The sequence below is a fragment of the Crinia signifera genome, chromosome 5 (assembly GCF_055691185.1).
Source record: "Crinia signifera chromosome 5, ASM5569118v1, whole genome shotgun sequence".
Classification (NCBI taxonomy): Eukaryota; Metazoa; Chordata; class Amphibia; order Anura; family Myobatrachidae; genus Crinia; species Crinia signifera.
This window is the reverse complement of record NC_139221.1, coordinates 231,522,867-231,550,349: the sequence shown is the minus strand read 5'-3', so window position 1 is coordinate 231,550,349 and position 27,483 is coordinate 231,522,867. Positions and strand designations below refer to the sequence as shown.

Below are 27,483 nucleotides of genomic sequence, written 5' to 3'. Positions count from 1 at the left end.
CCCCAGAAGTGTTTTTATTTTTTTAAACAAGAGGAATCAATACTTTTGGGAACTGTACAGGGCTAGGGATGTTTAGGGGTCAATTCAATTAGGAGTAACTATGTTGAATCCATGCATAAATGTGGCTATATGCTGAATATAGAAAGGTCGACACTCCTTAAGTCGGCCACCGGAAGGCCAACAGGCAGAATGTCGACAGGGACTGAAGATAGACAGGGTCCTTAGGTCGACTGGTGGATGGTCGACAATGCAGAAGGTCAACACATATTTTTTTAGGCATCTAGATGTCGATGTCTAGTTCTGGACACTGTCTAAGTGTATGGCAGCCCCTCGCATCGCTCGCTACACTTGCAATGCTTCAGGCACAGTGCCAAGCTACGCTCGGCACACTGTTCTTTTCTCCTTCCATGCCCTAGTGTATGGTAGGGTATGAACTACTGCCTGTTCTGGAACCACACTGGGGGGGGGGGGGGGGGGGAATTAAAAAATTGGTGCTGGATATTTCACTGGCAACAGTGCAGGTGCCATGTTTTTGAACACATGCACATTATATAAATCATCAGGAAAATATACCCAGAGCATACTTACCTTATACTGGCTAGCAAGTTACTTCTCTGCGGTACCACCTCCTTCCCAGTGACATTTTCAAGATGATGTAGCTGTGCAGTGCGAGAAAAGACTCTGACACTGTCTCATAGCCTTTGCTCTCTTGTGCTAATGTGTATCTTCTCAAATATCACTGCAAAGATGTCTCCATGAAAGAGAAGGTACCTGCACAAGGCATGGGGTAATGGCATGGCATTCAGAGAAGTCCCACTGCACACAGGCAGGGGCACCAAGAGCGGGGGGAGTACTAATTACCCTGCCCAGGTCTGATGGAGTGATGCAGTTTGGGTCCTGGGTCCCCATTAACTTGAAGCAGTAGCTGCAGAAGCTCTTCTCAACTTGGGTGTGGTATGGTGGTCCGACAATTGGGATACTGACTGTCAGTATCCTAACATCGGAATCCCAACTGCCGGTGGTCCGACAGGGGGGCGAGCACAAAGAAGCCCCTTGCGGGCTCGCTGCACACGCCACGCTGCAGGCTTGCTTTGCTCGGCACAGGTTCTGTGGGGGTCATGGAGTACTGACCATCAGAATCCCGACTGTCGGGCAGTCATCTGTTACCCCTCAACCCAACACAAGCTGCTGTGTGTTGCGGTGCAATGTGGCCAGGGGCAGGGAGGCAAATAAAGTACATTTTTTTCTGTATTTTATGTTAAGGGTGCATAGCTACGCCTCCAATGATTGATCTACACCCCAGAAAAGTACCTGGTCCTGGACAGACTCTCTACTGTCCTGCACACATGCTCCATCAGGTGTAAATACCTCCCTAAATTTGGTCCATAATTAAATATAATACAAAGGAATGAACACACATGATATTGTTTCCTAACTAAATATACTGTATATGTGTGTGTATGTATGTATGTGTGTGTGTGTGTGTGTGTGTGTGTGTGTGTGTGTGTTTTCTTTTTTGTTATTTTTCGTCCATTTTTATACACGCCCAGTCTTGTCCATTTGTTAAACATCAACATTTTTGTACAAATAGTTTTTTCCTGAATAATTGTGGTATTTTTTTTACAGTAAATGGATTTTTATTCAGTTTATTGCTGGTAATTAGATTTGGTTACAAAAAGTTAAACAGCTTTCATTAAATAATGTATGCATAAAAAAAACTATTTAAACATGTGAAGCCAACAACATAATTGCTTTGTATCCTAGTACATACATTATGCAATTTTCAGTTTGACTTACGGTTGACAAAGTTTAATGAGATCTTGGTCTGTGGTGCCAGGTGGAAGTCCTCTTATATACAGGTTTGTTTTACTCAGCTGCTCCCCACTGCTGTTGCTGCTGTTGTTACTACTGTTTGTGCTGGGGCTGGGGGGAGCCATGGGGTGGGGTGCTGGTGCATAAGACTGCTGCAAATAAAAAAGAGACTTAATATTAAAACCATAAATAATCATACTAATATTATATTTTTATATACAATAAATATACACCATAAAATCCATTTATAATATAATTTGTGTTATAGGGTAATATCATTGTTTAACTGCAAATCTAACTACAGTATGTAGTAAAATACAGAAGAAGTAGACTTTATTGCAGCAAATTAATGGTCTTTCTTGAAAGCAACACAAAAGTCTGAGCTATTCTGATCTGTCACTACACATATTATCTGTTAAATCCTTTGCCACAGTCAGGGCTGCCACTAGGAATATATTTTATATATATATATATATACAGATTCTGTTCAGCCCGGCACTCCTTATATAAGTACAGCGTCCAGGGTGCCCTCCGGGTAAATTGGTAGCGGTCTTTAGCCAAGGATGCAGACAGCGGCACTCTTCTGGAGTTTTAAGGTGCTTTATTTAGTGCTCCAACGTTTCGGGGTTCGAGCCCCCGTCTTCACTGTTGTTTTTCTCCTTGAAGACGGGGGCTCGAACCCCGAAACGTTGGAGCACTAAATAAAGCACCTTAAAACTCCAGAAGAGTGCCGCTGTCTGCATCCTTGGCTAAAGACCGCTATATATATATATATATATATATATATATATATATATATATATATATATAGAAAAGGTTTTTGTTTTGGACTTTGGATAGCGACTACTGTGCACGTACTTCACATGGGACAATGTATGAAAAATAGACAATTTATTCAAACACAGAAGAAAAAGGTTTAAAAATACATATGGATATTCACAATATTATAAGACCACAATATAAAATGTATCAGATTTACACCAAAAGGGAGGGGATAAAAATGGATACTAAAAGATGACAATATTACAAGTCTGGGATGGCAATGGTATTGTATGATAATTAGACTGGCTAGTATATATGCACAGCTGAATGGACCAAGATATATATAAGAAAATTTAGGAAATAAACAAAAAAATTATAAAACAGAGAAATATAAGAATATATAGTGAACTGCTATTGCAAGCTACTATCAACAAATAGAAGTAAGGTTAGCTTAACTTATTGGCAGAGTGGTGAGGAGCAGGAGTCAGAAGTATCCCAACATGTTTCGTCCAACAGGACTTCGTCAGGGGTCGAAACATACAATATTCTTATATTTCTCTGTTTTATAATTTTTTTGTTTATTTCCTAAATTTTCTTATATATATCTTGGTCCATTCAGCTGTGCATATATACTAGCCAGTCTAATTATCATACAATACCATTGCCATCCCAGACTTGTAATATTGTCATCTTTTAGTATCCATTTTTATCCCCTCCCTTTTGGTGTAAATCTGATACATTTTATATTGTGGTCTTATAATATTGTGAATATCCATATGTATTTTTAAACCTTTTTCTTCTGTGTTTGAATAAATTGTCTATTTTTCATACATTGTCCCATGTGAAGTACGTGCACAGTAGTCGCTATCCAAAGTCCAAAACAAAAACCTTTTTTACAAATCCCCCCCTGAGTGGCACACCACCGCTCTTGGACTTAGCTGACGCCCCAACCAGAATACTAGGGGAGTGCAATATTTGGGATCACGCTCCTGGACATTTTCCTGTCTATATCCTCCTGGCGCACATCTCACCAAATTCTAACCTTTCCATATATATATATATATAGCGCACACATATTCTACAGCGCTTTACAGAGAGTATTTGAAAATTCACAGCAGTCCCTGCCCTGGTGGAGCTTACAATCTATATTCCCTACCACATGTACACACACACACACAGACATTCTAGGGTTAATTTGTTGGGAGCCAATTAACCTACCAGAAGATATTTTTGGATTGTGGGAGGAAACCGGAGTACACGGAGGAAACCCACACAAGTATGGGCAGAATATACAAACTCCACACACTTAGGGCCATGGTGGGAATCGAACCCATGACCTCAATGCTGTGAGACAGTAATGCTAACCATTACACCATCTGTATATATATATATATAGGTTGGGTCTCCCTGTATACCAAAAACCATGTTTTTTCTGAATATTTGTTTTTTTTTGGGGGGGGGGGGGTTCCTCCGCCCTTTGGTTCCCCCGCCCCTTTTTTTCATACTTACCTCATCCCCCGATGTTCATGGAAGCCTTCCGGATCCTCTTCAGCAGCATCTCCGGTCCCAGGGGTGCATTGCACGAGTGCGCGGGCGCACCTCCAACGACGCCTGCAAACTTGTGCAATTCACCCCTGGGACTGGAGATGCTGCTGAAGAGGATCCTGAAGGCCGCCATGGATGCTGGGGGACACCGTGGACATTGGGGGACCATCAGGGCACCACCAGGGGACCAGGTAAGTATGGAATAAAAAAATATTCCAAAATCCGGAATAATCCCTTATCCAGAATGTTCGTGGTCCTGAGCATTTCGGATAAGGGATACTCAACCTGTATATATCTTATTATTATATTTATCTGGTAAATTATAGAACATTAAGTATTTACGATAATTTGCTGTACAATTTACTCTTTAATGGTTAGCCAAACTTATTAAAATGACAAATTCCTATACCAGCCATTAGATTATGACAAAATAAAAACAGGAATAACAAAATGGAAAGAAGTATTCCCAAACATAACAGTAGAAAAACTAATAAAATCACTTGAAGAATCAGTAAAAACTATACCAGCAATAATGTATACAGAAATGTTCTATAACATATCCCACCAGACATACTTAACACCAAAAAGGAGATTCGAAATGGGTATAGCATCAAATTGTAAATGTTTAAAGTGTGACTGAGTGGGGGCAGATCTGTTTTACTGCCTGTGGAAATGCGGCCAGATTAATAAATTCTGGGAGGAAGTGTGGCAGTTCTCCTTAAAACTACTGACACACACGTTCCCATTAACCCCAGAGTGGGCTATTTTTGGGATAATAGGGAGGGAGACAAAGATAGCAAAGGGGGGAAAAAATTGTTACTGGCAATTTCAGCTGCAGCCAGGAAAAGCATTCTCCACAGGTGGATAGACAGATCTGCTCCCACAATGAAACTTTTTGAAGAAAAATTATTGTACATATTCCGTATGGAATGGGTGGAGGCGACACTCCAAAAGGAAAAAAGGGTGAAAGAGCTCTTTGAGTCATGGGGAGCTATTATAGAAAAACAACCAATTACAATAAAGATACATTTAAGACAGTGTTTTCAAATAACAAGTTGGTATGAAGCAAGAGTAGCATTGCAGGAAGATCCGATAAACATCATAGATAGCTAGGCAATGGACAAAAAACAACATGGCCCGCAACGTTTTATATGATTTGTTGTTTGATTACTTTGTCAATTTTATATTATTTGTTGTATGTTTATTGATCTAGTTTTTATGAGTTTGGATTAAACCTATGATTTTCTCTCTTAACGGAGCACCTAATGAACCAAAGGAACAAATAAGGGGAATACAAAGCAAACTAAAGAAATCGTCCTTGCAAACAAAGGGGGGAAAAAGGGGAGCGGCCAACAGATCGCACCCGGAAGGACACAAAGATATAAGACCAACTGGGAGCTCCGTTCAGAGTGGAACGTATAGGGGTTATGATCTAATACTCTAGTCATTAATGTATACTTGTAAAAAACTACGGATGTAATGATATGAAAGCTCTCTCTTAACAATGTATAGAGGAACCTGAATAGAAACCTTGTTGACTAATGTATCATTGTACACTTTGCTTCAAATACGATAATAAAAAAAAAAAAATCACAATAATAACAGCACTACTGCTTTCATTTTTAGCAGAACTGAGATGATGACACAAGAGATTGCATATATCTATAGAACCTACTTGTCTGCTAGTTTATCTGGGAGAATCCTTAATTTGAGGAGTTGTTAATACATGAACTCACAGTCTTGACATTGCTCAGTATACACTGGTATATATTTACTATGCTTTGTATGTATGCAATGGCTGTATTGCTAATGATTGGAAAATCATGCTTGTTAACATATTATTTTCATAATTTTCAGTAATTTTTTTCTAATATCAAGTTAGTTATTTTTCTTAGCTAGACTTAGTATGGAAGGAATTGGCTTTGAGGAAAGGAACAAGCTCCTGTATTCTGCCATCTGCCTTCCCCCAGAGAGGAAAACAGGTATAATGCATAGGCTTATGTGTTCTACTAAAATCAGCTTGACGGAACCTGGCAGCTAAAAACTAAGGAAAATTCAATACCTGACATCTGGAGAAATAGTTCAGATTTTCAAAACAGCTTCCACCTGCATTTCTGAGGCAGATATTTCTTAATCTGATCTGCAATATTATTCCTAAAAATAAAATAGCTATCATGCTAAGTTATTCTAGCATGTGTCTAGTACTCAAATTGGACAGGGATGTAAATATTTTGGTAAAAGTGCCGTTTTTGGAAAAGAAATGTGAGAAGTGTGAGTAATATAATAGTAGATCCTACAGTCATGTGTTTGGCATCAGAGAACCAACATACAGAGCCCAGGTTAATAACTTGGTGCATTGTAGACCAACCAATAAAATGTTAGCTTTCATTTGATAAACTAAAGCTGGCTACCCAATTTACGATGTGTGTGTCCAACGGCATTACTTGTGATGGGACCCGGAGGAAGGAAGTCTACAATTGGCAAATGCAAACATAACTGGGTTGCCTACCCTCCCGGAATGGTCGGGAGCGTTCCAGAAATTAGGTCCCCCTCCCGTCCCCCCAGAAAGGGGACTAAGTCTCCCGACATGCGGGCAGTGTCCTGCAATCCCCCTCTGTGGGGGAGGTATGTGGGAGCAAATCATGCAATTCCCTTCATTGTAGCCTGACCCAACTGTGGCAAGGCATGCTGGGACTTTTAGTTTCTGCTGGAGAGCCACAGCTTGGCCAGGCTTGCACTAGACGATTTGCCCTGTATGCAATTCCCAGATTGAGCCACGTATTGTCTAGTGTGTAACTGACTTAAGATAGGACACTGGCAGCAGTTATAGGTTACAGATCATTAAAGTAAATGTCACCATGTTCTCAAACATATTATATATTCAGTATATCACAGGAAGACAATGAATATCATATAACTGTATTAAAACAGTTATCTGATCACTATTCCTTCTATACAACTGTATGGCAATGTGCATGTCCAGGGCTTGTCATCTCTTAGATATGATCTACTTAGCTTACTATAGGCTATTAAAAGCTAGAGAGCACATTTAAGAGATTTACCAAAAATTTGTAAAATAAATAATGCTGTAGAAATTGGTCAATCAAAACAAAGACTTGTGACTATTCACATAAAGGTGGCATATCATGGTGGTATTCTTACTTACTCTCCATGGATAGTAAGGCCAAATTGAAACCTCAAATCCTATGGGAGAGAGATTTGAACATTCTTTCAATGAAGAGGACTGGGAGAATATTTTTATATCCTGTTTCAAGATCTCTCGCTGCATCAACCACTCCGAAATGTTTTTAAACTCATTCATACTTTACCCCAGCCAGACTACACAAGATCTGGCCTACGTCCTCTAACTTATGTTGGAGAAAATGCGGTAATATTGGGGACATTTTCCACATATTCTGGGCATGCCCACTACTGAGGTCTCTCTGGGGGGAAGTATTTCATCTTATGAGCTCAATTTCGAATCAACCCATTCTCCCTGACCCATCTATTGCGCTTCTTCATGTTTTCCCATTACAACTTTCTGCTGCAGACAGGTATATCCTGGGACACGTCCTAATAGCCACCAAGGCCTGTATAGCTAAAGGGTGGAAAACAGAGGTTTTACCGTCTATAGAGTGTATTCAAAACAAGGTGCACAAACATTTTATTTATGAAACAACCAACGCCAAGTACTCCTCCTCTACAAATTCAATATGCATGAAGTGGCTCGGTTGGTCTGTCTTTTCAGAAGGGACAGACCATTCGAACATACACAGCAGCACCCCAGATTTATCGGTACTAAACTCCTAGTAGTTCCAAGATATCTTATCTAGCAATGTTTTCCGGCTAAAATGGATGTAGACTATATTATCGGCGTATTATTCTGACTTGTTGTTCTCAGTGAGACAATGTCGTTTGCTATGTATTATCTCTCCTGTGCTTCCCCCCCCCCTTTTTTTCTTTCTGTACCCCCCTGCTACACTGTTTATGTTCTTGAAAAAATCACAAAAAAAATTTTATGTTAAAAAAAAAAAAGAAATTGGTCAATCACAGTACATGGAAATAAAAAAAATATTATTAACAATTAAAATATGTGTAAAGCCAATTATCACTGAGTATCAAGAAATGATTCTTCCTCCGTTGATTTATGGGTAATAGTATATGTTGTCCATGACCAATACTATCAGTATCGCACCACAGTGTACTTGCTTCAGAGCTTTGTAAACAGCGCTGCAGCGTTACCTGATTTCAGTTTTGCTGCTGTTCAAATTTCTGTGTTTACTTTTTGTAATCAATTCATTTTTTATCTTATTACTACCAGTCTCAAAAAAACTAGTAAGTTGAGTGGTCCATTTGTTGGTTTTAAAGACTTCTTATGATACAGTATTTAAGGATCACAAAACCATCAAGACACAGGCCCTTATTCAGATATAATCGCAGTAAGTTTAATTTGTATAGCGCACTTTCTTCAGCAGGACTCCAGGCGCTTACAGTACAAATTTTTTTCTCAAAATGAGCAAAACCATGTGCACTGCAGGTGGGGCAGATGTAATATGTATAGAGAGAGTTAGATTTGTGTGTTAGATTGTTTCTGTGCAGGGTAAATACTGGCTGCATTATTTTTACACTGCAATTTAGATTTCAGTTTGAACATACCCCACCCAAATGTAACTCTCTATGCACGTTACATCTGCCTTACCTGCAGTGCACATGGTTTTGCCAATTTTGAGAACAAATTTGTACTGCGATCAAAACTGAATAAGTGACACAGTGTGTATGTCATATGCCTTGTTGTGCACCCCCCCTCCCCCCATCTGCAACACCTTTATTCCAGTGACTCACAATCAGGATGAAGAAATGCTGTATATGGTTAAATAGATAAGACTCTCCAATTTCCTTTTCACTAGTTACCCACCAGTCAAAATAGCGAAACATCATAACAGAAATGTCAGCGCTTGTGGCTGTGCACACTTGAATGGAGCAATACTTCAATTGCTCTGTCTTGTGCCACCTGGTGGCCACTGGCATGCAAAACACTTGAATTCACCCCATGGAGGTGAGCAGCAATGTTAGACTATTACCAGTATACAGGATAAATATCAGCATTGCTAATTATTCTGATTTTTTTTTAAACTTATGCATCACTTCCATTAAAATATATATTTTTGTCTTGTGTTAGTTTATAGTTTTCCCTGGAGAAGAGTTTTGTGGAGTCTGCTGAATTTCATTACTACTGTATGTTCATTGCCGCTGACACATTTCTATCTAGCATATTTCCTTTTCTTACCCTCTGAGTATGTGCATGTTTTATTTGCCAAAGACTTGCTTTGGGGAAAAAATAGGTAAAAGGTTGCTAATGCCGCAATAATCCCTGCTAACAAACCTGGTCACCTCATCAAAGAGCACAGCAATTCACAAATGGGCCTTCCATTAGTTGTTACTTAGGTGAAAAAAGACAGTTCCCACATGTTTTCATTGTAACATAATACAGTCATTAATGGCTACTCTTATGTATCCTCACAAACTCTTATGCAGCCTCTAAAGCTAAGCCATGCTAGAGTTCCATCTAGAAAGAAGATCATATACAGTAGGAGCTGAGTTTGTGAGAAATTATAATGTGTTTGTAATATGATAAGAGTATTTTTTTCCACAATATGATCTGTTTAAATGGGCACTAATCTTTCTTGACATTGCTGATATGCTTTCAATGCCTTGATACACATTATGCACACAAGCAAAACAGGGGACGTGCTGTATTTGTACTGACCACAAGGCAGCAATCATTTCCCAGACATTTACACGTATCATGATTCCAGACTGTAGTTACATGGATAAATCTGGTCCTCAGTTTTGTGATCCAGAATTTTATTGGCTGGATGTGATCTCCGTTTTAAACAAACAAACATTATAAAGTAATGATGATGAGAATGAAAATGATGGAGATGACAACGCTAGCAGCCTGAACCTCAAAACAATGGGAAAAAGTGTTTGCAACAATATCAGCATATACTGAACACAATACATCATTGTTTAAAAACACAGGCTAGGGGATATACAATTAGCTTTGAGGTTTACTGTAATGACCAATAGAATTAGCAAGGTTTACCCAGTGGTCGCACCGCCGGGTCCCTGCCAGTATGTTCTCCCCTCTGGCTGGTTCCCCGCACCTGTAGAATGCAGTTGACAGATGCTGGTCCTGGAAAATGCACGGTAGTGGTGACAGTAGCGGTGGTGGTACTGACATGCACAAAAGTCTAGCTTCTATGGGCTGCATTGGCTAGGGCTGACAAACAGGCAGGGAGTGTCTTGCTGCAGATCAGCTCTCTACTAATCACAGACTGGACTGGAAGTCCCAGAGGGAGGGAACAATTCCCAATAGGACTGCCTGTACTGCAGGTGACTGCTGGGTACAACTTCCAATAGGAAGTCACTGCTAGTCACAGTGAAGTGAGTGTAGTCTCACGGCCTGCATCTGGCTTCACTGACACTTCACAAGATGGTGGATTTTACTGGGTGGGGCTGCAGTCCCACCCATCACCATTTACCATGTCTATGCCACTTGGACACTCCCTTAACAGGTTTTCTGGAAGGTAGGTCCCAAATGTCAGCAAGTTTGCCTTAAGAAGACTTATCTTTACAATACATTTTTTAAACTCATATTAAAAGAGAGTATATTACTAGTATTCTATTTCTGTGGCAAATAATGGAAAAATAAGACTTTTTAAGCTTCTGGCTTGATACTAAAATGTTTGGAGTTGTAGAAATCCTGTTCCAGGTAACCTTTTCTGTATAAATTCCATACATGAGATATTTGTGGTCAGGAAATAACCAATGTGGACCATTGTTAATTGATATAATGACTCTGATTTATAATGCTTCAAAATTTGCACTACACATTGTAACAAAAACAAAGTGACGATTAAAAAAGTATGTTCGGACAGAATTCCTAACAAGTGATGTAAGTTCCCATTCAGATTGCAAACAGATGTTGTAGAGACTAGAGTGCACAAATAGGAATGTATTGTAATATTTTAGCATTCATTATAACTGGGCATATATTAACTACTCAAGTGTTTTTATATAGTTGTTGAAAGGACATGCTTTTATTTTACACTTTACAAAATGTTTCCCATTACAGAAACAAAGGAACAAGCTTCATTCTTAATAATGTAGAACATGCGTTACAATTTTTTTTTTTATCATGACCTTTAGTTGTATCTGGAGACAGCTGAACACAAAGTCAGCAAAAGAAAAATGTATTTTGTTTCTAGCCTGCACTGTTCAATCCAGTTTCTTCCCAAGGGAAAATTTGTAATTGTGTAATGAGTTTTGAGACTTAAATTATGTTTGTCTCTTTTAAAAAAAAAATAAAGATTGTTCAGCACATCTTGGTTGAAGAAAGTATGCACTGTTGCATTTTTACTAAAGAAAACAAGCTAGTTAGGCAAGAAGATATTTTAATAATGTACCAAAATCCAAATAACAAATAAATGCTATATTACATCTTTTTCAGAATATGATTTTTTTCAGCAATAATTAGAAAAACATATGTGTGTAGGTATGTGAAGGCAGAGAACATTTTAATTTTGTTTAAATAATTTTGTAATAAACATTTTTGAACATAAACAGATAACAAAGTTGCCAAAGTTGCCATGTAATGTGTAAATTTAATGAGTAATTTAGAAAGTTCAACTAAAATGACTTATGGTGTGTACACACAGTGTTTCGTTTGCTATTCGACTTAGATTTTGGTTGGTGTTTCATATTGAGTTAAATAGATAACTTCTTATATTTTTTCTATATTTTTACAAATAATAGTTTTAAATATGTGTGAAAATTATTTATAAAAAAGTCATAATAGCATATTTTATTTATTTTCACTTTAAACAACTATTTTTTTTTAATTCCAAAAGCATATTTAGTAGGGAAAATGTCCAATTAGTTCCTATTTGTGAATTGTTTTACAAACTTTACTGAAACAAACTACAGTAAAAATGTATAGTCTACAAATATAATAATACAAAAATCATAAGGAACCTTTATGAATACACAAATAAATCAATCAAATAAATTGAAAATATTTTAAACTGTATAATGCATTCAAATACTACTTGTTATACCATATAGAACTTCTTAAATTGATTTTCTATTATGTCAGTTAATTTTAGCTTAAAAGAGACACACTTATATTGTTAAAATTTCTCTGTGTTCTTGTATTTTTGTATAGGTACTGTATTCTTGTATTTGAAATTATGTATATTGTATTTATATTTTCATTTCTGTATGATGATTGCTTACAGAAACGGATCTGTTGCATCCTTAAAATAAACAACAATGATGACGATGATGTTCTCCAGTTGGTAATAAGGTGCTTGATAATAAAATGTATTTATTTCTCCACAATTTTATAGTGGAAAATAATATTATAAACTACAGTGCCTTATTATTGGTTGACTTACAGAAAACTGCTGCACTGTGACATAAATATTAAACAGTAGTAGTAATCTTATTTTCTAAATACCATTCCAGTTAACATAATTAACAGTTATGGAATGGACATTAATATCTCCTACTACTGTCTTTCCAAACTAAATTAATACTGTATATATAAATCCTTCAAGTAATAGAGTTCTTAGAAAAAAAAACGTTTTAGAAAAAAACATTTATAACAATAGTTGGATAATTATGGTAGTTGCCTTTTAATCTGTAGTACAACAACAAACTAAACTCATTGTATCTACAAGAAGTATATGAAGAGGTCAGCTTTGTGATATTTTCTAGAGCAAACAAACTTAACAAAACAATATCTTCAGTATTCTGTCTATGAACAACAAAGATTTTCAACAGTCCCTTCTTTAAAAAAAAAAAACAATAGGGAAGTCTCCTGATGCCAAGAGCTGGTTTGCATTGGGGCTAAAGCTAATAGAGGACTACAGTTAGTCCCTTCATTGCTTACACCAATACTGTAGGCAAGCTCTCATATTGCCCTACTGTATTACTACCTGTGTGCACATTGTCTAATCATCAGTACAGGGAAAATAAGATGCATTATACATGCTCCAGCATCTTGCTTCAGGGAACAGGTGAGTATCCTGGTGGTGGTACCTTGTATTTTTGGCTTTTTGATGAGGCCATCATTTTTTATGATGTGGTGACCCACAAATGGGCAATCCTATAAAAAGTTATACTAGTTTTCCCATTCTTTTTTTTTTTTTTTTTTCAAATTTAATCCTGCTAGAAGAATATATATTTTATATTCTGTCACCGCTGACTGCCCAGATGTTTTTATAGACTCTAATAAAGACCCCCTACTCCTGTCATAAGAAGCATAGCTAGCAGCTATTTATTTGAACATAAAAACTTTGTAAAATCGCTTTACTGTAACAAAAAAGTAAAATATAAAAAAATAAAAAACAACAGTTCTATTCAATAAGCCATTGATGAAGAACTAAACACATGCCTCTCTCTCCCTAGAGGGATTGTTAGCAATCCCAAGACACCATTGTGTACTTCTTTCTCATTTTGACTTCTTGTAAGTGGAACAATCAATACAGCTGTGAGTGACAAAGCGCTATGTTATAGTAGGTTATTACCTTACACAGAGATTGATGTGTGCCAAGATAAATACTGCTGGTGAGGTACGCTATGCATTTAGTTATTTTTTTTCCATGTGTGATGTTGTGAATGTGTGAGAAACATTTAGAATTGTTTAGATGTTGAATATTAGAATAATATCTGTAGGTGTACTGTATATCACTGTGCTAGTCATCTGATGCCATGCTTCAAAAGTAAAAAACAAAACTAAAAAACCTGTGGTGATGTCAGGTGCAGTGGAATGATTTTGCGTCTAAGTCATACAGAGATACATTTGATGTGCATGCACAATGTATGATCCCAGAAATTGTTGTAAATGTTTAGGGAATACCTACGCAGGGACAGGGAGATGGCTTAGCAGATACAGGGCGGGATGTTGTAACATCCGCTGCCCATTATCGCCGGGCATCGCATTATTAATAAACACATATGCTCTAACATATGCGGTTATTAACGCAAGGGATAGCTCTTGCGATATGAGCTGTCCCTTGCGATGCGGTGCCGGTGCTGGACTTCTGGGTCTGTGACCCGGGAGTCCATCTGCGCATGCGCAGAGCGCCAGAGCCTGCCGCCGGGCCTGCTAGGATCCCTCACACAGCGCTGCGGTAAGAAGCCTATAGGCTGGTGATTCCCTCCGCAGCGGTGACACTGCAGAGGGGGGTTAGAGCATACAGAAATGCGGTAAAATCCCCGATAACAGGGTTTTTACTGCATTTCTATGTTAGAGAATTGCCCCCCTCTGAGGTGAAGTGTCATAGCAGTGTCATGGATAGTGGTTGCATACAGAGATGCATAACTATTCACACTGGAGGCCACACTTATGTACACCATTTATTTATTTTGTACATGTGGAGTACAGGTGCTAATGAGCTCTTGATGTCCAGGAATGCTGGCACTTGTGGTTTGCTAAGTGCCATCGCCGGGCCTGCTAGGATCCCTCACACAGCGCTGCGGTAAGAAGCCTATAGGCTGGCGATTCCCTCCGCAGCGGTGACACTGCAGAGGGGGGTTAGAGCATACAGAAATGCGGTAAAATCCCCGATAACAGGGTTTTTACTGCATTTCTATGTTAGAGAATTGCCCCCCTCTGAGGTGAAGTGTCATAGCAGTGTCATGGATAGTGGTTGCATACAGAGATGCATAACTATTCACACTGGAGGCCACACTTATGTACACCATGTATTTATTTTGTACATGTGGAGTACAGGTGCTAATGAGCTCTTGATGTCCAGGAATGCTGGCACTTGTGGTTTGCTAAGTGCCATCACGCCCTAGCAGGCATGCTCTGATGTGCCTACCATCAGACCCTTTGCTGTGGGTCTTCCTGCTATATTATAAGCAGCCCTGTCTGGTTCCGAGTAGTGCTGGATAATGGAAGAGGCAGGTTTGTTATTTGTGTGAGTTTGCAGCTGGCTTTTCATGGTTTCTCTTCTTCAAATGAAAAAAAAAAACATTGATCCAATTGCAAAGTGCAACGGAATATGCTGCGCTATATAAGAAACTGTAAATAAATAAATTGATTTCTAGATGTTTTATTGTGTTCGAAAGTCTGTATTTTTGTCAGATTACCAATGGATTTCTTTTTAGTAAATCTGCGAATTGCAAAAGCGCTGGGAATGAATAACCCAGTGGCGTAGCTACCATACAGCAGTCACCGCAGCTGCTTGGGGGAGCAAGTGACAGCAGGGCACTGCCGGTGCTCAGCAGCTGGCAGAAGAAGAGAGGGTGGTGGTCACAGGGCGTACTGTGAGCTGCAGACAGTCTCCCAGCACCTGCCGAGAGCCACCCGCCCAAGCACCATGATCTGTCAGATTTGTCTGCCACGGCACCGCCAGGCAGTTCTACACTTCCTTCCTATTGAACGGCAGCTGCATTAACTATGCGGCTGGCTGGCTGCTGACCAGTTCTGCTGCCGCGCATTGTAGTCCCCACTGCACAGGGTCAAACATCAGTGGTGCTGACGAGCCAGCAGAACCAGCAGTGCCACCCTGACAGCAGCAGTGACATCCCGGCCAGCATGAGCAACAAGTGGCAGCAGTGGGGTGCAGTAACCCCTCCTCCCCCACCAATGGTAAGATGCACACTAATGTACATATATCAATCAGGGGGTAGGCAAATCGGGGGGGGGGAAGCAACATTTTTAGTAACGTCACTGGAAGAACCTCAATCTGAAGCTTTCTAAATACAAGTTTATGTTTGCTGGGTGCAGCCAAACATATTCCTGTGATTCATGTAACATTGTTTCTGGTTAAAAGAAACACAGACAGTTAAATACCATAAGTTTAAAACTAAAGAAGCATGTACTCAGTGATACATCTCAATAATCAATTACAAGCTCAAATGCATAAAATAAAGTGGAAACCAGTACAGAACGTAACCTAATCTGTGTTTAACAATGGCAGTTATCTAACAGGGCCACATAGGCCAAGTTATGGTCCAAATTATGACCTGATTGGACAATGTTATGAGAGATTCTCCCAATGATGGATACAGTACCTTGCAATCCTCACAGTGGGATTCTTGTTTTACTTTATGTGTGTGTGTGTTTGTAATTATGGATTGTACCTTATTTAAATACGGCATGCACAAGTGTTGTACATTGCAAACATACGGACATATTATTAACATAGCAAAAGTACAGTAATACCCCTTTCACACTTGCAAGCCGGGTCGGAAGCCGGGTTCTAAGTTCTGGGTACGACCCGGCTTGCAAGTGCTTTCACACTGGCCACCCGACCCGGAATCATAGGTACCGATTCTGTGGGTGCTCAAGGGCCCGAGCACCCACGGATTTTGATGAGCACCCACGGGCCTGAGTTGCGCTGCTAGGCCGCCATATTAACTTGCTAATTTGCAGCTGCAGCACCCACATCGCCAGCCCTGCCACCTGGCAAACAGTATGCTGGGAAGAGTGTATTCCGTCCGCTCTTTAGTGACCCGGCGGCTGCCGCATAAAAGATGCTGCCCAGCGCCATTAACAGAAGCATCTTCCCGGCATTCCTGTGCATGGGGGTACCTACGGTTATCATAGAGAAACAGCTGCAGGTCCACAAGTTATGTGTAAAAAGGGGAACACTGTAGCCGTAATTTGAAAATTGGAGACAACTGTGCTGCATACTGGTATTATTTTGTGGCCATGCCCCTTGCCATTGAAGCCACTCCCCTATATTTTGGGCTTGAGCACCCACCATCAAAAACATAAATCGGCACCTATGCCCGGAATGAAGTCGGGCGGGTGACGTCATCTGGAGGCTTGGCCGGGGCGGCGCTGGGAGATGTCAGCACCTCTCTGCAGTGAACGGGATCTGAGTCACACTGACTCGAAATACCCGTTCACACTCACCGCATCCCGTGTCGAAATCCACAGGATGAACACACGATGGAATGACAAGACCCTTTCACACTGAGCTAAATCCCGGGTTGATGCGCGTTCATATGCAAAAACCCACGATATTTTTGCAAGTGTGAAAGGGGTATAAGATAGATGTTGGAACCTGTTCCTGCTAACTGCTCCTGCAAATACCAGTTGTTCCTTTGCTGCCAGAAGAGGAGAGCTGACAGCGAGACAGGAAGTCTCATGTGCAGCAGCACAGAGTGAAACTGCAGGCGTTTTAAGCCTAGGAGATGGCGGAGTGAGTGCCACAAACCTGCAGCACCATTCTATTATTGAAAGGGGGAGAAGGTTGGGAATATGAAGAGAAAGATTGGAAAATGGAAGAGGGAAGAGGGGGTGAGAAATGGTAAGGTTGGGCTCTGCACAACAGCTATTGGCCAAGAAATGATCGGTTTAAAATACCAGTATATATATAAATCACAAGTCATTAGTATATGGTACAAATATACAATCTTCTGAAATTAAATCTTTTATTTTTGATGCCCCAAAAGTAATAAAAGTAATAAAACATTTTTTGAACTTGGATATTTTATAGAACATATAAAATGTTATCTCCTAAATTACACAAACAATCTAAATTTGAGTGAGATAAAAGTACACACTGGGTGACGGAGCCTCCATGCGGAGCGAGGTGCTTAAGCACAGAATGCTCAGCACACATGTGGTGCACCCACGATGTGTGCTGAGCGATCCGTTCGGAGCAGGTGTTTCACCCTGCGATCTAAGTAGGATAGACAGTGCATGCACTGTTCATCTTGTGGGTGATGGCGATGCAAGGGACCGTGCATGGCCATCACTATAGGGTTTACACATGCAGTGATCCATGCTTCATTTCTTCCCTTGTGTATGCCCCTGGTTAATCAGTTGAATGTTGGATGTGGGGACTTGTCAACTTCAAGCTTGTGATGACCTTTCCAAAATCTTGCTATGGGGATTTCGATCAAGAGCTTTAATGCTTGTGGGGGATATGTACTAAGCCCTGGAGTGTGAAAAAGTGTAGAGAGATAAGCTACCAACCAATCAGCTGTTGTCATATTTCAATCACAGCCTGTAACATGGCAGTTAGGAGCATATTGGCTGGTATCTTTCTCTGTTATCTCTCCCGAGGCTTAGTACATCTCTCCCTATGACCTCAAATTTGTTTTATAATAATAATAATGATATTTATATAGCGCTTTTCTCCCAATAGGACTCAAAGTGCTCCACCATTGTCTTTACAGCTCGAAATACAAAACAAGCTTAACATTGGATGTCAGTGAAATGCTTGAGTAAATAAGTAGGTCTTTAGTCTATTTTTAAAGGATTCTACATTGAGGGCTTCTCGCACTGTGCGAGGAAGAGAGTTCCATAGAGTTGGAGCAACAAAGTTGAAAGCTCGACCCCCAGATGAAATCAGGGAAATTCTGGGTACTGTTAGTAGTCCTTCTTCAGTGGATCATAGTAATCGCGTAGGACAGTAAGGAATCAGAAGCTGCTGCAGGTACCTTGGGCCCTGGTCATGTAGGGCCTTGAAAGTGAGTAAGCCAATCTTGAAAACGACTGATTTTTGATTTCTGACTGATTTCATTAAATACAGCTTGTTTCCTAAAATTATTTCCGAGTGTATAAATATAATATTTTACATTTTCTTTTCAATTACTTAAAATCTATAGTTAGTTTTAATCTGTGCCAAAATGTCTTACTCTGCTGTAGACGAACAAGTCCACATTTTGAGGAGTAATCATTATGATTTTCTCCATCCCGTAAGAAATATCCAATAACATTCTGCCATATACAATCTAGTAAAAAAATGGAGAGGAGGCAAGTATCATGCAATGTTTTTGGAACATTTCATATTGTGGTATGATTATAATAAACATTTATAGTTTACTTTTAAATATAGTTTGTGCTTTTATCGTCAGCAGCAGGAACAGGGTGCTCACTGTGCTAGTTGTCATTTAAAGATCAAACAACCAAAATGAACCGCATCTGTTATTGTAAGCTTTCCACAAAGGAAATGAATGGGAAAGAAAAACAATTAATTTTTTTTTTTTTTTTTATTCCTATGTAGAAATATGGGTTAAAAGATTTTGGACAGTTTCGCTGATGATATTTCCAAATAATAAAAAATGTTTTCCCTCACTTCTTGGCAGTTCTAAATGCTGGCCATCTGTACAGTGAGTCAGAATTTACCTCATTACAAGAGAACATATTTAATTTGCCAATGCTAAATTACATTATGTTTTCAATCAGGATGTTGTGGTCTGATCAGACATTGGATAGGGTCGAGAGTCTGACAGTGCACATGAAGATCTAGATATGTTTTGATTGCAAGTGCTACAGTTTTCTTATCGTCTTCCTGATAACATTGTTTTTTTGTTAAGTTTAAGCCTTTAATACCAAATAACGGGGCAGATGTATTAAGCCTTGTCAGATTATAAAGTGGTGATAAAGTGGAAGGTGATAACGCACCAACCAATCAGCAGTGTTTGAAAAATAACAGTTAAGAGTTGATTGGCTGGTGAGTTATCACCTTCCACTTTATCATCGCTTAATCTTCACTTTATCACTTTACCAGGCTTAATACATCTGCCCCAAGGTAGGAACTTATGATGCTACCGAATATTATTACTATCTTCTCATGTGCATAAATATTCACTAAATATGAAGACAATGCAATGTAATGACAGCCAGCAAGTCATCCTCATGAGCACACATCTCCCCAAAGAAAGGGAATTACTTACAAATATTTGGGGATATATCTGCGAAATATACAATACTGAAAAACCTTGCTGAATTTGCCCCAAATAAATCCCAGGAGGAACCCCACATTTTGCCAGATTAACACTCTTCTAAGAAATAAGGAATAAAAGAATAAAAAAATTCTCATACTATAGTTTAAAAACAGGTCCCAATAAGGTCTATAGACACCGGAAGAATCCGGGTCAACTCTGACACTTATATCCGAATATAATTATCCCGACCCTGATGGGTACTATTTTCAAATTCAAGATCACAAACCCCTGAAACATGTTGGGTATTGATCATGGTTTTTGAAAAATAAAAGAAAAAACTTTCTTCAAAAGAACTACCTTGGAGTGTATTATATCATATTTTATATAATTTTTCAAATTGTATGGACATTACAACTAAAGGGCGCTGAAGACACTGTTGTTGGTGTGTTGAAGTAGTTTACTGGAACTCTTCCAACTGACATAGAGGCCCTGCTTGCAAGTTTACAATCTATAGGGATAATAGGAGGGATAGAATTCCATAGCATGGTAGTCCCACCAGATAACAAGACAGTCCTGATGGGATGCAATTAGATTTGAGTGCTACTAGAGGTTGTGTGGATGTTCCTGATAAGCTTGCCTGAAGAGGTGAGTTTTCAGGGAACACTTGAAAGTTTGGAGGCTAGAGAGTCTTAACGTGTGTGAAAGGGCATTTCATAAGGTGGGTACTGCCTGACAAAAATGTGTGGATGAGAGACGTGTGGATGTGTGGATGAGAGACGCAGAACTTGGATATTTTGAGATAAGCGAAGAGATATAAGTTGTTATAGTCAGACTATTTAGCTACATATAATAACTATTGTTTAGATATTAAACCTACTGTCAATAATAACTACATCATACTAAAACAAGATAATTTACTGTCCGAATCTCTTCCAGCAACACCCATCTTTACATTTAAGAAAAACACTTCCCTGAAGAACATCCTAGCCTCAAACTTTGTTAAATCTGAATCTAACAACAAAGAACGTACAGAACCCCCAAAACCAAAATGCTTCTTCAAATGTGGGGGGAATAAGTGTATTACATGTAGCCATATTTTAGATACAGGTCCATCAATCACATTCGAGGAGTCAGTTATTTAATTAACCATAATACCACCTACATAATTTATGTACTTACAGTACTTGTTCTTGTAAATGAATATATGTAGGTAGGACTATGAGAAAATATGTACCAGATTTCTCAAACACTGTAGAAATATAATGAATAGAACTCTAACACACATCATCTCCCGACACTTTCATTAATATCACAATGGAGATCCAGTTTAAGGGGGGTATTCAATAAAAATTCAATGTTTTTCTCAACAGCATTGAAGAGGCATCTTGGCTGAACGCGCCTGACTTTAAAAGCCGTCGGTCCGATTTTGCTGAGAATAACGCCTGCCGAATATCAGTCGAGCGGGCCGAGAACAGGCCAAGTTCACGACTATCGGGACGTCGCAACAGTCTTGACCCGGGATTGAATACCCCTCTTGTATCAGGTATTGAACACATTCCTGTAACCACGACAGGTACTGGACAAAAGGTTATGCCGGCAGGAATCTACTGGATGTATAGACTCCAATCTATACACCCTGAGGGGCTAAATGAGGAATTGAATATGGTTATTTAAATGTATTTCTGTTACTATGTCAACTTCAGTAATAATTAAACATGATAAATCAGTAAACACATAAATGGTCAAAGCATAATACAAGTTATTACATATGTGAGCCCTTACTTATGTATGTGTCTGTTATTCCCCATTATAATAATTTTCTTATTGTGTAAAATGATGTGTTTATTATTATTATGACCTATTATATATTTGTTGTTAATATTATAGGAATGTGATTTTGTTACAAATGTAGACAATTATATTCCTTTTAAATACCTCATCTTTGGGAACTCCATAGACTAGTTCCCGTCTCTAATTATGCAAATGTTAAGCAACAAATTTCTATTAATACATCCATTCAAAATAGCCCCAGAAAATATAAAGGTTTTGTGGTGACCCACATCATGTGATCATGGTGAACTGCATCACGTGACTAAGGTGGATAACATCACCTTAAGACCACTTGCTAGTGGTTACCATCCCATATACCATCCAGCAGTGAACTGGTAATTATACCCCCTCTGTGACTGTCACCTTTCCACTTTCCAGGTCAACAGCACCATAGGACTAGACACCCAAATATCTTGTAAAGGATCATATACAGTTTATCAGCTAATACATTCTATTTTATAAATTTCATTGTCATTTTTGGCTCCTATTAACATTGTGTAAGATACAGGGCAGCCGAGAGGTATGCTTGGCCCCGGTAAAATTTTGGAGGTGTGGCCTAATAAGGGAGGCGTGGTCACATCCCGCGGCTGGGCCCCACCCCAAAATGTTTAGGGGTGATAAAACACACTAAAGTTGAGGGGGAGTGTTATTGTACCCCCCCCCCCCCCCTCAGCAGCAGCACACCTACAGCATGTGCAGTGCTGACAGAAGGCTCATGCCTGGGCCTGGGTAATTAGTACCTGCTCCCCCCCCCCCCCCTCTCAGCAGCCCTGGTAAGATACATTGTAAGATAACTGGATAGCTGCCAAAATAAATCTGTACACGGATTTCAAATGGCAAAAGGGGAAGCACTATAGTTCTGTCCTAGTGTAAGAACTACATAACCAAGGCTGTAGGTATCTTAAACAGCTTCTGATTCCACACTGTCCCACTTGATCCATACTGTGATCTGTGGATGAAGGACTTTTAACTGAACCTAGAATCTCCCGTAATTCATGTGGGGGTCGAGCTTTTAGCCATGTGACTCGATGGAACTCAATTCCTAAAACAGATCGAGAAGCTCCCACTCTAGAATCCTTCAAAAGCAAGCTCAATACTTTCCAGTTTACTCAAGCATTTACATAATTCCCTTTAGTATCATTTCTGAAAAGCTTTTCTGTACTTCATGGTTCCTGTACTATTTAAAATCTGTGCAATGGCATTATATATATATATATATATATATATATATATATATGACATTTGTAAATATGGCTTTCAGTGAAGAGTATAAATAAAATGATGTGTAATATAAATACAAGAGGACTATTATGGAAGGAAACGGATCAGAAGCCTGTGGTGCATACAGAAGGCGGGGATGTGAAATATAACATATGTTTGTTGACTGGCTGCATAATACACCAGCGATTTTACAGAGTATCACAATCGCAATTCGTAGTAGAACCCAAAACGACCCTGATTGAAGAACTATCAGCATGTGTGGTCCCTTCATAGACATGTGGTCCATACAATATACTGTATAAATGCTATATACTAAACAGGCGTGTCTGCATAGAATCTATTCTACAATTTAAATGATTTTGACACATCAACATAATATCATTATCTTCCTAAACCCTTCTAAAATACCTCAGTTAAAAATCAAGTAATAAAAAGCCACACTTCTTTTTTGCACGCACAAGCAGTCCATAGGTGCTGCACTTGGTGTCACACTCATAACCCATAGTGAATCCACTACCCAACCCAATCACCTATTAAAATTAATAGATATACATTAACTTAGGGATGATGCAGATGATGCAAATCTATGAATTTGTATCAAAATTCAATCAAATGAAGGACCTATTCTGGTTCACTCGTAAAGGCAAATTCCTTCTCAAATGGACAAAACCATGTGCACTGCAGATGGGGCAGATGTAACATGTGCAGAGAGAATTAGATTTGTGTGCGGTTTTACTTCAAAGTGAGATCTATATTGCAGTGTAAGAATAAAGCAGTCATTATTTTCCCTGCACAGAAACAAAATAACTTACCCATATCTAAATCTCTGCGCATGTTACATCTTCCCCCCCCCCCCCCCACACCACCACCCCTGAAATGCACATGGTTTTGTCCATTTGAGAAGGAATTTGCCTTTGCGAGTAAACCAGAATAAGGGCCAATATATATTACTTTTCTGAGGGAAATTCATGCATTTTGGAGTTGGATCATTGCCTATTGTTTCATCATTTTTGACGGGCTGGTAACTACTCAGATATAATTATACTTAATCAGTAATGTTTTTAAAACTGTTGCATAAAACATTCTCCTCGTTCTGTGACTGGTCACAAAGTTGGTGCCTTAATTATTGTCATAATTATTAAGGTTGCAGACAACATGTTTTATTTAGCAACCTCGTTTGGGTACCTGCAGCATTTCTTCTTAGTTTCCTCAAGATAAAGAAAATAAACTCCAGTGAAATCCATAGAGGACTAACTAGGAAACGGAAGAAAGATATCCGTCTGGAAGCAGTGTCTCAAGGACAGGGGCTCAAGATCAGCTAAGCTATGATGTACCGCAGACACTGATAGATGAGTTTCCTTTGCCTCAAACAACCTAATGGAGCTTTTCGGCAATCTGCATACTGGTTGCAGCTAAGCAGAAATGGCTGTTTTAGGATACTATCAAATGTACAGTACAGAATGCAGCAGACCATAAAAACTTTATTATTTTTTTAAAGTCTGAAGTTTAAATAAAAAAAAAAAAAAACCTATTATGTTACATAACAAATCAGAGTTCACATTTTCGTAATTATTTTAACCCTTTGACTTGCCAACATCTCTGCTCAAAATATCTGCTAAAAATGCCAGCGTCGCTCACAATTGTTATATACATTTTTTAAAAATGTTATGAAAATAAAGATTATATTTCCTATATAAGGTAAACATTACAGGTCATTATGACGAATAAAATTGGCAATTTCTACACCTATTTTGACAAATTCACTTGGCACTCAAAGGGTTAACAATTTAAAAAAAAAAATTGTTTATTTATCAAATATCCGGTTTGACATCTGTAAAATACATGTATGCAAATATGTACAATAACCCCAAGATTTTAAATATATTTGTAATTGATTTAAAACATGAAAACAGTTAATACCAACTATAACCTTAACTACAATCATCTTGAATGAAAGTAAATTCAGCACTTTTAGCGGTATATTTACTAAAGCTTCTAAAACAGACTATAACAACCAATCATATAGGAGGTTATTCTGGTTGGTGCGGAACTTTCCGAATTCTTTTGGAGCTGACCGAACGCCACGCTGTGCGGATATTGTAAGAACAAACGCCCACAGGTCCTTCGCATTCGGACGGACTCGCTCTCTAAGAAGAGGGTGTGTTTTTGGACCACATCCAAACCGTGCGTGTGCGGTGGGAACACAAAGATTCTGCACGGTCTTACAGCGTCAGAACGGACGGGAAGCTGCCTGTACGTACCGATGCGGTGTATTTACGCAAAACTCACGACTATTATCTGAACTCATAAATCTGTCACATGACACACTTATGCAAATAGGCTACCTCCATAAAAAGGTTATTTGTAATTGTAATCAATTAAATCCTATTTGATACTTAAACACATTACTACCACTTTACATTAACCTTTATCCCCAAATGTGTGGTGTTATTGCTTAATGTAAAAGTGACATGTAAAATTATATTATTGGTACCAATTTCTGACCATTGCTTGCAGTGTAAATGTGGGTAAAATAGCAAACATGCAGTGGTGTTTTAGCTTATCTTTGTGTCTTTAAGTAATGGTCCATTTAGGCAGCAATGGTTCCAATTGAAAGAGTGTAATTAATGAGTAATGAGTAGAGGAGTGGATTGTATTGTGTTCAGCTGACAGTGCTTCAGGTGCGGCCATACTAATTGGGTGAACCGAATGCCTAGCACATGAACAAGTGCTCTCCGCAAAGTGAAACTTGCTTATGAAGACCGCATATTTTATGCGTGTTGGTTCGTTTGCAGTCGGTGTGCTGTCCGAATGCATGCCTACCAGAGTTCGTGCACTCCCTCATGTACGCCCATATTTACGCCCAGTTTTTCCCACTTTGAAACCACGCCCTTGTGTAAGTCCGAATGACACCCAAAAACGCCCATATTTCCTGAGTCAATTCGGTGGACATTTCTGTACGGCATTAGTGAGAACGAGCATGGAGACCATGCGTGGCACATGCGCATAGCGTTGCCTACGCATGCGCAGACGGCTAAAATGCGCCCTCCGAAAGAATTCGGAACGGACCGCATCGACCAGAATAATGCCCATAGTGTCTATCATTTCAATATTGTATTCTAGAAAGAGAGACAGAGGGCCAGATGCACTAAGCTTAAAAAGTAAAACAATGGAGTGTGATAAACATCCAGACAATCAGCTCCTAAATTACATGTTACATACAGTGTTTGAAAAATGTCAAGCAGAAGCTGATTGATTGGTTGGTTGTTTATCACTCTCCATTTGATCACTTTTGATGCTTAGTGCATCTAGCCCAGAATATGAATGGATGGATGTTATGGGCAACATCCCAATTTTTCTATTTTAGAAGCTTTAATAAATATAGTACATCTAAAGGGGCCATACACCTACAGATTTATTGTCAGATCTGGCTGGTTGGAAGAAATATCTGGTAATTTCTGAATGACAATTTGGCAGTTTTCCAGCATTTCCAAGCAAATGGTCAACTGTCATTTGCTCTCATCCATTACCAGGTTTTTGTTCCAACCAGCCAGATCTGACAATAAATCCGCAGCTTTAGGGTTGTAGTCAGTTTATCATGATGGATGCAATTTTCTTTTCCAGAATGGCAAATCACATCCATTTATGTGGTAAGTTATGCCTCCCACATATTAGAGGTGCATAGAAAACATTTGATGCCAACATTAAATTAATATATTCAATACCCAGCTGCAGAATGGCAAATTGTGTCAATCCTGCTTGATTTGATTTTTCAAAATCTTGCTGTAGCCGGGAAATAGATACAATAGTATAGAAATTATCATATAACATAAACATGTGGAATATTGACTTTGGATCCTGGATGTGTCCTGATTTGCAATGTTCTGGGTGAACATTGCCCTTCTAAATGCCAGAAAGTTAAGGCACTGACAGTGATAAATTCATTGTAGTCTGAGGTTCTCTACGACCTACTCAATTATCCTTTAAAATGCAGAAGACATGTGGTCATGTTTCCATATTTTTGTTTTAACAGTTTAACATTGTCACATCTGAAAAAACATAAGGAAACCTATAGTATATAAAATATTAAAATGTAACTTTAGAAATTCTAATATTACCAAATTCATCATCCAATTAATAGTGTGAAAAATAATTAATAATACTGTAAAACTTTTAAACCAATAGTTGTATTTGATACTTTTGAGTGTGAGATTATTATAGTTTTTAGTTTAGTGTCTGGTACTTATATGTTAGTTGGGCGCCCAATTAGCATACGGACAGTAACGTAGGGAAATCGCATCGCATCGCATCGCATCGCATGGCCCATTTTAAGGGCATGCGATGCGATTTTTTTCATGGAAATTTTTTTTTACACCACAATATCGCATCGCACCTCCCGCAAAATCGCATGCAATTACATTAGGTATACAATAATATGATTGTATGTCCTAAAAATAGCTTTTACGCACCCCCCCCCCCACTATCCACGCCACCCCAAAATGTGGCGAGTGGCGTCGGAACGCGTCCTCCGACCTTTTCAACCCCCACTATCCACGTCGGCGTGGAGTTGATTTTATATAGTATGGCGAGCCACCGAGCCCGAAGCGTGGC

At 39.0% G+C, this 27,483-nt stretch overlaps 1 protein-coding gene across 7 annotated transcripts in view; it reads right to left on the bottom strand.

The window, feature by feature from the left end:
* The window catches only part of RBMS3 (RNA binding motif single stranded interacting protein 3), a 545,406-nt gene that overhangs the window by 425,369 nt on the left and 92,554 nt on the right, over nucleotides 1-27,483 (bottom strand). For 5 of the 7 annotated variants that reach the window (XM_083188637.1, XM_083188640.1, XM_083188641.1 and 2 more), the window contains exon 2: nucleotides 1,798-1,964. In XM_083188637.1, coding sequence (XP_083044763.1) covers nucleotides 1,798-1,964 — 167 coding nt within the window. The remainder of the gene's footprint in view (nucleotides 1-1,797; nucleotides 1,965-27,483) is intronic. The other 2 variants (XM_083188643.1, XM_083188638.1) reach the window with 1 other exon arrangement.